This window comes from Polyodon spathula, chromosome 17 (assembly GCF_017654505.1).
Source record: "Polyodon spathula isolate WHYD16114869_AA chromosome 17, ASM1765450v1, whole genome shotgun sequence".
Classification (NCBI taxonomy): domain Eukaryota; kingdom Metazoa; phylum Chordata; class Actinopteri; order Acipenseriformes; family Polyodontidae; genus Polyodon; species Polyodon spathula.
This window is the reverse complement of record NC_054550.1, coordinates 20,440,427-20,454,031: the sequence shown is the minus strand read 5'-3', so window position 1 is coordinate 20,454,031 and position 13,605 is coordinate 20,440,427. Positions and strand designations below refer to the sequence as shown.

Sequence of the window (13,605 nt, the reverse complement as noted above, 5' to 3'; positions counted from 1 at the left end):
TTTAAATTTGTGCAGTGATTGATTTGTATTGGTTGTGTGACAGAAAGAACTTTGTTTCCTGGGGGCACGGTTGTGGAAATGGTGTCTGTTTGAAGCTCAGCTGAGCTGCCATGGTTGAGAAGGCAACATGTCCTGTATGATGTATACAGACGTGTATTTCTAGGTCTGGTTGCTCTGCTTCACGGTGGTTGTTAGGCGTGCTGTCTACTTTTGGAGATGTACTACTTGCCAGTTTCTGTTCCTCGTTCATTGGTTTGGTGTCATTCTCAAATTGACTCAGTTACTTTCCTCTTTGCATTCTGATGGGTCCTATTTGTATTGTAAGGATGTTGATTGGGCTTTAAATGTTTTGGGTGAATGATAAATGATAGTTTCACCTCTCATGCACTTAAAAAAAAAAAAAAAAAAAAAAGCAGTACTTGAAATGAAATACAAAATGTTTGTCGTGAAAGTTAAATATGAGCCGTACACATTGGAATATTTAATGCATACTGTGATTAAAAAGAAAAAAAATACAGTAAAATTAAATCTGACTAAAGAGCAAAACATTCTGTTGTGAAGAACCCACCTACAGGCATAATGGATGTTCTTTTTTGCTGTGTGCTGGTGTTCATTTTGCTGTGATACTCATAACACTGTATATTTAACTATAATTAGGGTACTACTAAGCGCTGCCTAGTTTTACTACTTGTGTAATTGTGGATTTTAATGTGGTTTGTGTCTCTTTGAGAGACTGTATTGTTTGTTCTCGTTTTGGAGTGAATCCTTTGATGTTTTTTACGTGGTTCAGCCGTAGATTTCCAAACTGGCTGGTTTCACAGACCGCAATTAGCAATAACCTTGGACTACCTCACCAAAGCTAATCAGGGCCAGTGAAATCAACATGACAAATTCCCTTTACTCACAACCGTAAAACTGTAGCCCTAGGGGTTGGGGAAAAAAAGTTGAAAATTGCATGCCAAGGGCAACAGTTTTCTACTACAATCTAGTCAATTTCTGTTTTCATAAACCTGTGATGTTGGATTGCGTAACAATTGAGTGACATCAGCAGGCAATAGTTCTTAGACTGTTGACTGCTAGAGTGACTATTGGCCAGTTTATAACTTTGTAGCAGTAACTATTTTAGATCCTGTGACCATGCATTAGCCAATTGGGATAATTTAATAATTTGTGCTATAGCCCAGTAATCGCCAAAGGTCAGTAGTCGTAGTACTATTGCCGGCTGATGTCATAGGTTTAATAAAACCCATATTTACATTATAGGAAAAAGTATTGTCCCTTGGGTTGAAAAAGTGACATCCAATTGGATATACAGTGCCTATAGAAAGTCTACATCCCCTTTCAAAATGTTCACCTTTTGTTGCCTTATAGCCTGGAATTAAATGCATTAATATATATATATATATATATATATATATATATATATATATATATATATATATATATATATGTGTGTGTGTGTATGTGTGTATACATTTTTTTTTTTCATTTATCTACACATCCTACCCCACAACTTCCAAGTGAAAAAAATATTCTAGAAATGTGTAGAAAATTAATTAAAAATAAAAACTGAAATAGCTTGGTTGGATAAGTGTCCACCCCCTTGTAATAGCAATCCAAAATTAGCTCAGGTGTAACCAATCGCCTTCAAAATCACACACCAAGTTAAGTGGCCTCCACCTGTGTTAAATTGTAGTGATTTACATGATTTCAGGATAAATTCAGCAGTTCCTATAGGATCCTTTTGCTGGGTAGTGCATTTCAAAGCAAAAACTCAACCATGAACACCAAAGCCCTTTCAAAAGAACTCTGGGACAAAGTTGTTGAAAGGCACAGATCAGGGGATGGGTATAAAAAATATCAAAGGCCTTGATATCCCTTGGAGCACGTTCAAGGCGATTTATTAAGAAGTGGAAGGTGTATGGCATCACCAAGACCCTGCCTAGGTCAGGCCATCCCTCCAATCTGGATGACCGAGCAAGAAGGAGACTGATCAGAGAGGCTACCAAGAGGCCGATGGCAACTTTGCAAGAGCTACAGGCTTTAATGGCCAAGACTGGTCAAAGTGTGCATGTGACAACAATAATCCAAGCACTCCACAAATCTGGCCTGTATGGTAGGGTGGCAAGAAGGAATCCCGTTTTGAAGTATGCAAAAAAAAAAAAAAAAAAAACAGTCACGAGATTCTGTAGCCATGTGGCAAAAAGTTTTGTGATCTGACGAAACTAAAATGCAACTTTTTGGCCTAAATGCAAAGTGTTATGTTTAGCGCAAACCCAACACAGCACATCACCCAAAGAACACCATCCCCACTGTGACGCGTGGTGGTGCAGCATCGTGTTATGGGGTAGTTTCTCATCGGCAGGGACTGGGGCACTTGTCAGGATAGAAGGGAAAATGAATGGAGCAAAGTACAGAGAAGTCCTTGAGGAAAATCTGCTGCCCTCTGCAAGAAAGCTGAAACTGGGATGGAAGTTCACCTTTCAGCATGTCAACGATCCAAAGCACACAGCCAAAGCTACACTGGAGTTGTTAAGGAACAAAAAAGTAAATGTCCTTGAGTGGCCCAGTCAGATCCCTGACCTAAGTCCAATTGAAAATTTGTGGCATGACTTGAAGATTGTTGTCCATCAATGCTTCCGAAGGAACTTGACAGAACTTGAACAGTTTTGTAAAGAAGAATGGTCAAATATTGCCAAATCTAGGTGTGCAAAGTTGGTAGAGACCTATCCCAACAGACTCACAGCTGTAATTACTGCCAAAGGTGCTTCCACCAAGTATTAACACTGGGGTGGAGACTTACCCAATTATGATCTTTCAGTTTTGTATTTTGAATATATAATTTTTTTTCTCAGTAACAACTTTTTTCTCCTTAACAGTGTGGATAATGGTGTGTAGATAAGTGGGGGAAAAAAATCCTCATTTAAATGCATGAAACTGAGGCACTGACACAACAAAAGGTTCAAGGGGGTGTAGACTTTCTATAGGCACTGTATATTCTTCAATAAAACCTTCAAGTCAGTATTTGTATATTAAACACACAGTTGATGTCTTTTTTCAGATTTCAGTAAGATGAGATGAGGCTAATAAATGTTATCTGGGCATCCTGAGCGCATCCTAGAAGCACTTCTACTGCATACCTGCTTTGTTATGATGTCTGACACATTTTTGATGGTTTTACCTGGTCCTATAGCCCTGGTCCTATTTACCTGGAATGAGCAGGTGTATGAGTCTGTGTGTGAGTGTTCGGGGGGGGGTGAGGGATTAGTTAAACACTGTAAAGCATTGCTGACATAAATAAAAAAATAAAACTAAGACGACTTACAAGCCCCTAAATGTGATATCCAACCTGTTTATTTCTGGTTTGTGTTTTCTTTTCCTTTGGTGGAAAAAAGAAAGTGCTCATGAGTTTTGAGTATTAATGTCTTTTAAGAATCTAGCGCATGGTCTTTTTAAATAAAGCAAGTTTCTGTGAATGTACCAGTTTTAGAAACTAGATGTGGCGCTCCATCCTACAGCTTGCCTTGTTAACGTCTGTCATTTAGTCTTTTGTCCAAAGAGTCTTTGTCTTTTGTGTTAGGGATATCTAAATAAATGAAAGTGAAGGGCTGGAGTAATGCTACTCTCCTGGTTAGATGGGAGGTCTAGTAATTGAGACTAAGTGAAAGCAAGGTAAGCAAACAGAGAGGTTTTTAACCTCTGCTAAAGCTGCTCAGAGCTCATTGTTTCTTCCCTTTACAATAGCTACAATACTGCATACTGTTGGTCCAAAAAGGTCCTAAAAGTACGTTTTACTTCTAAGTGTGCATTTCAGTGTGGGGTGCATAAAGCATAAGGGGTGAGTATAATAAAGCATTACGTTATTGATAAAGCCTAGAGCACAACTAGCTGCATTCCCTACTCATCTAATTAAACTGTATTGATGACCCTTCATTTAAAGTATTTAAAGCTTATCAAATAATGCCATAATCCTTACATGTTGTGCACTTCAATTTGCTATGTAGGTGTAAGACAGAGATTGCAAACATAAAAAAAAAAAAAAAAACACCTCTCTGTTTGCGTGCCTTGCTTTCACATAGTCTCTTATACTAGACCGCCCAAGGCCATCTAACCAGGAGAGTAGCATTACTCCAGCCCTTCACTTTCATTTCTTTACATATCCCTAACACAAAAGACAACGACAAAGACTCACAGTCTAAGTCCTGACTGTTTTTTTTACTACTACTGTATCCCTGGTACTAAACCCTTGTGTGGACTATTTGTTTATGGACAATTCAGATTTAATAAAATGCCTTTAAGACCTGCATGGAACCCCAATATGAAGCCCCCTTGAGTTCTGGAGCTACTCCATTTTCTGCACACACATGTCATACAGGAATCCTAATACAGCACAGCTTCCTTTCTTTGCTGCCAGCTGGCTCCCCATTGCCTTTTGCAGAGTTGTGGTTTGCTATCTATCTGAGCAGCAGTCAGGTCTAGTGCTTTAGCAGCTTTCCAGAACCTTGCTGACTGTGCTGCACAGCGGGCAGGTGCAACGTTGCATAAAATGCACATGCAACTCCCACCTGAGATACGGTCATTTCTGTAAGGAGTGACATTTGAAAGCTGCCCAAGTTAGGCAAACACCAAGAAGCTTTACTGTAGGCTAAAACAAGATTTAGTATAGTTTTTTTTTTTTGCTGGTGGATTTTAACAGTAGTTTTGTAAAGTGAGTGGGAGACTATTACTGAGGACCAGGCTCACAGTGTCTGCAGTCGGCCTGCAGAGCTTTCCTTTGAAATGCACAGGAACAGGAAGTAATGCACAGCAAGTACAGGTGTGCTGCTTTTGGTAACAGAACTTTTAGCAAAACATTTGTTCTCCTTAAAGCAAAAAGTCACTGGCTGCTGTAACTGAATGTGTTTTGATCAGGCTCTGTCTATTATACTCACAAAACCCTTTTTGTTTTGATAATTTTGTTTCACTTCTTCATCTTCACTTATGACCCTGCTACAGCACTATAAGTTTGACTAAAGCACTTGTTTACTTTTCCCCATTAACTTCCTGTGAATGTGTTACAGGTAATAGGACCCCTGCTAAGCCCAGTTAGTAGAGTGTTATATGAAACTGACTGTCAATGTTATGTCATGTTTAATGCAAACCGGAAAAGTCTTTGCGTCAATTTTTGTTGTAACAAAAATAAAGAATGAATGAGTCTCAGTTCTGTGGCCAGAGGATTGATTATTTAAGAAAGCAACTGGATAGCTGCACTAATCCTTCAATAGAAATATCGGAGTTGTGTCATGTTCTCACTGTGTGTGTGTGTGTATGTGGGTACACTATGCATATATTTATGTAACACATGACAGCTTGTATGAATCCTCACAACAAACAGTTGACTAATGCAAATCTCACTTGCCCACATGTTGCATTTGTGTAAATACCAACATACTGTATTTTTAATTCACAAGTGAATGTGCTGGCTATAACCAGGAAACACTTAAGGGCTAGGCATTTCTGTGGAGAGGGGGAGGGATGTGGGGAGTGGTTTCACACAAATCATGTGTTGAGAAGGTTCAGAATGTCACTACCCCACTGGCTGCAACTGTGAAAATGCACAAGTTTTACTCAGCTTGTCTTTGGACTGTCAGTACAGTATATTTGTAGAGCTGGAGTACTCAAATGTGTTTTTACCACCACATACTTGTGCCTATCCGCATATCAAAGCACACTGTACAACACACAAAATGGCTGCCAATCTTGCAAAATGGAGGCTTTTTCACAGTGACCAGTTCTGTCTAGCATAGTGTCGTGGGATGAGATTACTAGTTCCTGTACTTGGCAATCATTGAGGTGATGCATCTGTCTCTTGGTGATAACACTGATTGTAATGCTTTGCATTCACATCCCAGTCACACTTGTTTAAGGATCTGTTTATTCTTGGAAGAACAGTTTAGTACAATAACATTTGAATGACACCAAGCTTGTCACAAAGTCATAAGATACATGCCTTGGTAAACCCTTTTCATAAAACATAAAAATGAGAATAAACTAATGAACCCTCTAAACAGCAGTTGAAAGAGGTGAACTTCAAACTTGATTGAATACATAAAAATTGGCTTTAAAAAAAAAAATAAAAAATAAAAACTGTCCTTTTTTTTTCTTCGTTTTGTGAACATGTTCTTATAACACTGTATTGCTATGCCACTGTTAATTTATTAAGCATAAAACTGACACCTACTGCAACAGAGCAGTTTGATTAGCTACAAAGGTTGTTTTGTTGCATTAATATTGTTTCTTTATAACACATTCATAGATGTGTTATACTTGTGCTGCTGCTAAGTACTGCTAAAGCCTGATTGGGATGAGACTAAAATGAACCACTTATTCACAGACTACCCATGAGAAACTGAAACCAAAGTGAGCAAATCATTTCGGTTTCTCACTGAGAAATTACACCCGACTGCATCCGCTTTTCTGGATTGAGACTGTTACACTAAGACATGCTGCTGTAAGGAAACACAATTATGTATGTGTTTCTCTGTGAAGGAGTGCACACAACAATAATTTAAACAGACTTTAATAACTTTCCATTATTGATTCCAATAATCAAAAGTCACATTTTTTACAGCTTAGTCATTACCATTCTACTCAGTAATGAGGCCACTAGTTATTAACAGAAAATATCAGTTACCAATTTTTGGGAGGCAGTGCTGGTGTGTGTTCATGGAGGATCTTGAGGCTTCACAAATGTACCTCCACGTGTCTGCTGTTTTATACAGTTTTACACCTCTTGCATGCAAAGCTTTGTTGCTGGCCTCTCTGTGTGTCAGCAATGTCTTGATCAGACAACTGTCACTTGCACCAGATCAGGTGAGGTTAGTTCTGCTCATTTTATTGTCCCTTTTTCAGGCAATAATACATCTTGGCGGCATACACTGCCCACATACAGCTGCACTCTCAGTCATAGTTTTGTACTTCTAATCTTTTCATTGCCAACACTGCCCCCTTTCCCAAACATGCAATGTGTAGTTCAATTGCAAATAAACCCGCAGGTTCACAGTGAACAAGTCATGAACTGTAATGAAGCATCCTCTTTGTCAATGATTTCACAGACAGGAGTGAAAGGAAAGCCCATGTGAAGGGGTTCAGCTGATAGCCCGTGCTTCAGTGGGCTCAGAGGAGGTCAGCGCATGTGGTGATTGTAGTCCTGTCCAAATTGGATTCTAGATACTAAGACCAGTAGTAACTGTTAAAGCCTTGGCATCACCGAGGGAATGAAGTGGCACACCTACTTACCATTGCATTTGCTACTTGAGGCTGAATTTTTTAATTATGAATTAGCAGTAGGTATGTAATTCAATATTTTTAAACTACCATTATTCAGCAGATTTCATTTTACTTTATGATGCAAAACGTTTGGCCATAGCTGTACGCAGAAAGTGAATTCAAGTAATACCTGTTTTTTTTAATAGCTTCGAATGTGTAATTGCTGCCACTTAAAATGGCTGTGCAATTTGTTGGCTTTAAGAGCCATACTGATAACCAGGGAGTTCTTACAGAGCCATACAAAAAAGTGACAAGCTAACTGTAGCAGCAACTATACTGTCAGTGCTTCAGCGGTTTTCTGCTTATTATACATTGTAAGTTTAAACATCAATTTGCTGCATTTTTACCAAAGGCTACAGATGGTCCTTGTCATCTTTTCAAACCCATTAATAACCTTAAATGATATACTTAAAAAGAGAAGTATTGTGGAGCCTTTACGTACACCCTAGTCTAGGAGATCTTGATCTAAACTCTCTGTGATCCTGCTCTGGGGTAGAAGTCTGCTCCTGCCTGTCCTCCAGCAGTCTAATGGTTTCCTGTGCTGGTTTCTACTCTGCTCTCCTTGTTTGCCCCCTCTCCCCCCAGGCCACCCCACCTGTCTGCAGTTCACTGTGAACATGATGCAGGCCGTGCACACCTACCAGTGGCAGTGCATCGAGTGCAAATCCTGCAGCCTGTGCGGCACCTCTGAGAACGATGTAAGGCGCTATATACAAATATTTCTGTTAATTTTTTACAAATTGTTAAGCTTCTCAGCTAGGGAACAGACAAATTGCGGCGTACTCTCCCTAGATTTTGGGATGAGATTTAAATTGTTCAAAATAATTTTAAAAATGGTCTTTTTCAATATCTCACGACTTAAACATGAAGTAGCTTATTTTTGTCTTTTTTATAAATCATGTTGAGTTGTTAGAAAAATCTGTAAAACAAACAAGTTTTTTGTGTTACCTGTGAAAGTGCTTTGAACAGCTTTGCAAAACATCCGGAGTTCCAGTAGTCTGGACTCTGCTGGTAGCCTTGGAACTCCAAGAGAAGTACCGACAACTTTACACATTTCAAAGCACTTTCCCAGGTCATACAATCAGTAAAACTCATCATTTGAGCAACAGGATCATAAGTATCGTAATGATGCAAGGGAAAGTAAAACACATTTCAAATGTTAATTGAACCTCCCAAAGCCGCGTGATTGAGACTGAGCTGATATGTCTGTTCCAGGATCAGCTCCTGTTCTGTGATGACTGCGACCGTGGATACCACATGTACTGTTTGAAACCCCCCATGATCCAGCCTCCTGAAGGTACAGAAGCACATCCAGTTATATAAAAACCCTTGCTGATTTTGGCGGGACACGCCCCCCACAAGCTTCCCTAACCAAATTATTAATCATGTCTTCACCTACACCCACGGTCTAGAGTCCTCCCAGCCTGTGCCCTAAATTACTGAACCAATGTAACCTTTTTGCAGATCATTATTTAATAAGACATGGAGGACTTGTGCACCCCTGATCTGCACTGATCATGTTGCAGAGTGCTGTCCGATTTCAGGGGACGTAATACTTACACAATATTCAGAAGTGACTGAGGATAAGGGTGCCTTCGATACACAATACCACCAGATACATCAGCCACCATCTCAGTTCAAGAACATGACTGTAGCAACTTCATTTCCACACAACATAAGGAACTTTAGTTTAATAACCAAAGTAACACAACTTGACTACAAGGGTATAGTAATAGTGAGCTTGTCAATGTAATGTACTGGTGAATAGGCAATGGTTATTGTGAATTGACAGACCCATCCCACCTCCTGATCTCGTCATTCAGGCCACCAGCATAGCCTCAGTTTGCTGGTATATGTTGGCATGCATATTACGACTGAATTCTAAATGTTTAACACATTAAACATGCTATAGGTTGCCAGATTGGACATTTGAAAAAATGCTTTTGTCAAAATGATGGCTTAAGATGTTTTCTTAGTCACTGATAACTGAGTGAATCCTCACCTGTACCCCCCCCACTCTCTTGTATACAGTGCTCCCTCAGTAACTGACTATCTGACACAGTTGTTCTAAGGCCTGGTCAGTCAGGCCTGTACGAACCCAGCCTCTAAAGCAGGGGTGGTTAAAGTTGACCCTTCTACTCCTGGTCTTTTTTCCCAACCCTGTTCTAAATTGTTCAACTGAACCAATTAAGTCACCATGAAGTCAATAGTTCTTTCTTTGTATGAGTTAACCGTGGAGTGGAATGGTCCTTCGTGAATGTGATTGGACCTTCCTACTCTAAAGGGTGTTTGTTGCTGGTGTCTCGCAGGGAGCTGGAGCTGCCACGTGTGCCTGGACCTGCTGAAGGAGAAAGCCTCAGTCTTCAATGAGCAGCCTTAGACACGGAGAAGACCACTGCAGCCAGTGCTACCCAGGGGCGGGGCGACCCTCCACATCAAGCATTCCACTGCAGCACTGGCAGCACGCTCGCTGTAATAAGAGCATCTCTCGTACACAGCTGCTTCACCCTGTCCATCCTGATTCTCAAGCCACTCTCTCAGGCTGCTATCCAACTTCATTCCAGTGCTGTCTGCCCTAACCCTGGCTTCTGAGGTTCAGTTTGAATTCTGCCATCTAGTAACACATAGCCCATTAGGAATGAAGAAAATAACACCATTATACGAGAACATATTTTCCACTTAGGAATCACCAGACCTACAATTTTCTGCTGTTTTCTCGTTTCAATCTTTACCTTTCAAACTTTTGCCTGCATTTTACAAGTTTGAGTTTTTCCTGGCCTACATGATCTGCTGTAACTAACTCTGTTCACTACTCTGTAAGGTTAATGTCTAATAATGGTGAAACAGCATGACCGTTCTTCTTAATACGACTGTTAGGAGATCATTCGCACTTTACCACTACGAGGGTGGAGTCTACCTCATCCACTTATAGGAGTATAAAAGTCCAACCTCATTTCAACAAAGACTTTGAAAATTACTTTGTCAAAACCTTTGCCGTTGTATTTATGAAGTTTCTATTAGTAATTATAATAGTGACTGGAAAAAGTATTCAAACCGCACTGCTGGTTTGCGGTGCTTGGGTATGGGATGGTTATTGCCTGTTTTACACCTCTTGGACTGTTTGCTCAATAACTATCTTAGTATCCTTAATAAGACAAAATATAGGATTGATGACTGCAAAGACTTTATGACAGTACAATATTTAAGACAAACTGTCTTGGCAGTCACCATTGAAGAAACAATTTTTGGGGGGTAAAATTATAAACAAATATGTACTATTTTTTAGGACGTGACAGTTATTTATTTAGGGGTGTCTGAGACAAATGTCCCTCCCTCAAACATTGCCATCCAGCACGGGTGGTTGAATTCTTTTTTGAGTCACTGAACTATGACATTAACAAAAAAAAAAAAAAAAACATCTTAAAGACTTTTGCAAACTGTAAAACTGCCAAAACACAATTATTGTGCATTTTGTAATTTGGTACTTATGTACATAGAGTTGCCATTAACATATCATAATTGAAATTGAATTCCAGACCCAGACACTTCTTCATTTCAGGTTTTAAAAGGCTGCTATCTGCTCTCGTATACAATCTCTCAGCCTCTGCTCCATCACTGCCTCTGGTATGACTGTCAAAAACATTCCTCTCTGCTTATTCTAACCCTGTTGCAATAAAACCGCTCTTCTTGCCAACTTCCATGTCTCGGGTATAAGGCAGATATACATTCCATTGTGGGACTAGAAGACGAACGATTCCCTGTAGCTTTCAGAGAACAGAGGGTGAACAACAATGTGCGTCTTGAACATTAAAGGAGTGCTGCTAACCAAAGGGTTAAAAATAATTTTCTTACCTTTTTATTAATGACCCACATGTCCACTGGCCTGTATACCTCGAGTGCAGAAGCAGTATTTCAGCTTTGTATGGTATGGTATTTGAAAAATGGTAAAATTTAAAGTAAAAAAAGATCTTTAGGAGTAACAAGTTGGGGACCAATGATAATGCTGCAGGAGTTTTACAGTGGATTTTAAAGCTTGGAATAGGACTCCTTTGACACATGTTGTAAATGCTGCCTTGGGTTTGAATAATAACCCCCTGTGATTCAGTGAGGATATGTGGGGAAAAAACAACCAAGATCTAGAGATACAAGTCTTGTGATCTCAGCATTACAGAACTGAAATAGATTATTTTCTTAACACTAAAAACTGAACAGATAGTATTATAGGCCAATTCTTTTATTCCAACACTGAAAACCAAAAGTGCTTTTCCAGGATTTCAGGACTTGTCCTGGAGGGCCAGATCACTTCCAGGATCCTGTTTTTACTTTTTTTTTTTTTTGTTGGCAGCAGGGGATTCCACTGCTGCTGTGTAACCTTGGTGCTAAATCTTGAATTTCACCAACATTAAGGATGGATCACTTTTTAACTTAATCATATATATATATATATATATATATATATATATATATATATATATATATATATATATATATATATATATATATCAAAATGAAATAAAACATAAATGATGTTACATAATATGTAGGGTTCCTTGAATAAGTCGATAAAGATCCGTGTATGATGATAATGTACATTTTGTATTTACTACAATGTATTTATAAAGGACCATAAGCTATTTCTAGGCACATACTACCTGACAATGTCTAGAGGCTCAAAGTATGTGTCTGTATATCGAAACATTACTATAAAAACTAAGTAGCCATAGTTACAGTAAGGTTGAGTTGTGTAAAAAAATACCTTATTGAATAATATTACAGATAAAAATTAAAAGTGAGTACAATGTATTCCTTAGGGCAAGCCTGTGAGATTATCAGATTGCAGAACTATATCGAGGTGCCTATTCATCTGTCTTTACTATGAGAATCGCTTATCCAATTGGGATGAAACTTGGTTAGGACATTCTTTAACACAAGTTACTGATGGATGCAGATCATAGTGTCACATCTAATTTTGTATATAATGTTCCTAACATACACTCTATCTAGCTATTTATAAACAAGTTTGAGGGATGTGTGAAGAATTGTCAGAACAAATATAGCACCCTACAGCAAGAAACTAAGAGGGAGTGACCTTGCCAAAAGTAGGAGGAAGGCTACAGCCCCACACAATAGAACCAAACTGTGATATGCTGTATGCACAGCTATACAGCTATGGGGTAACTCTGAATAATATAGGTGTGGATCTCAGATATATTCCAGAGTTACACTGAGTCTTTCTTCAGTGTTACCAGAAATCATTTCCCTTTCTGTTGCCCTGAAGAAACCACAGCATTACCAGGAAAACCAACACTAAATAGAAGTCAAATGAGCACAATAGTCCTGATGTGATGATACACCATGTGTTTCAAATATGGTAATAGTTTAGTAGTGTGTATTTACTCATAGCATTCGTATGTGAAAATATAAGTTTCACTCTGTTCTCTCAATGGCCTCCCTTGTAGCTGCCTTATACTTGTGCTACCATCGCAACAGAACCATTTACTTCATATTTGATATGAGCTTGCTGTACTGTAACACTAAAGAGTGAAACGTAATAATCACAATCAGACACACACACAAACAGTCGAAATGTAAAACAAACCAAACAGAGTGTGTATTTAACAACAGTATATGATTCTTGCAGCTTTTTAAAAATATACTGCAGTATTCTATATCTACGGTACTATAACACTATATTAGCCAGTATATACTGTATAACCCAGTTATTCACACATGCCTGTAATTTTATGTAGTTTTTAGCTTTGCATTTGCTGTGTACACAGTACAGTTTGTGTCTTTTGTTTTGTAGAGGGAAAGGGATTGACACAGCCCACTATTATATTATCTGTGGGCATATCATTCAGTTGGGTGGAGGGTTTTACTACAGTAAATAATACATGAAGGGATGTATTCAGCATTTTCAACATTGATTGTACAAACTCATTTAACGGAAACACTAAAATGCCTCCATGAAAGGTGCAGTTTTCCTAATGTCCTAAAAACAAACACTAGACATGCCTCTTCCCCAGCATATAATATCTAGCTGTGATGTCACTAGAATGCTTGTTTATTCTGTGGGGTGCATTTTTTTTCGAATGTTTGGATTCCCTTGACTCTGTCTAAAACAAACACCCATGTCTTGGAGAGCCTGTAGTCTGTACTGTTCTCTTCCAACATGCTGCCTCACTCTTTACAGTATGTGCATGCCTGCCAACTTAGAAAACAACCCTTTTGGTAATATCTTGCAGACCAAAATCAGAACCAAACTATGCATCTAGTTATGATGGATAGAGTTAAAGG

General features: G+C 38.9%; 1 protein-coding gene across 2 annotated transcripts in view; it reads left to right on the top strand.

Annotated features, from left to right (window-relative positions):
• LOC121330200 (zinc finger protein DPF3-like) overlaps nt 1-11,724 on the top strand; it is a 69,548-nt gene extending 57,824 nt beyond the window's left edge. For both annotated transcript variants that reach the window (XM_041276540.1, XM_041276542.1), the window contains exons 9-11: nt 7,894-8,006; nt 8,524-8,605; nt 9,618-11,724. In XM_041276540.1, the coding sequence (XP_041132474.1) occupies nt 7,894-8,006; nt 8,524-8,605; nt 9,618-9,688 (266 nt within the window). In that variant the 3' untranslated portion in view covers nt 9,689-11,724. The remainder of the gene's footprint in view (nt 1-7,893; nt 8,007-8,523; nt 8,606-9,617) is intronic.
• Nucleotides 11,725-13,605: the final 1,881 nt, after the last annotated feature.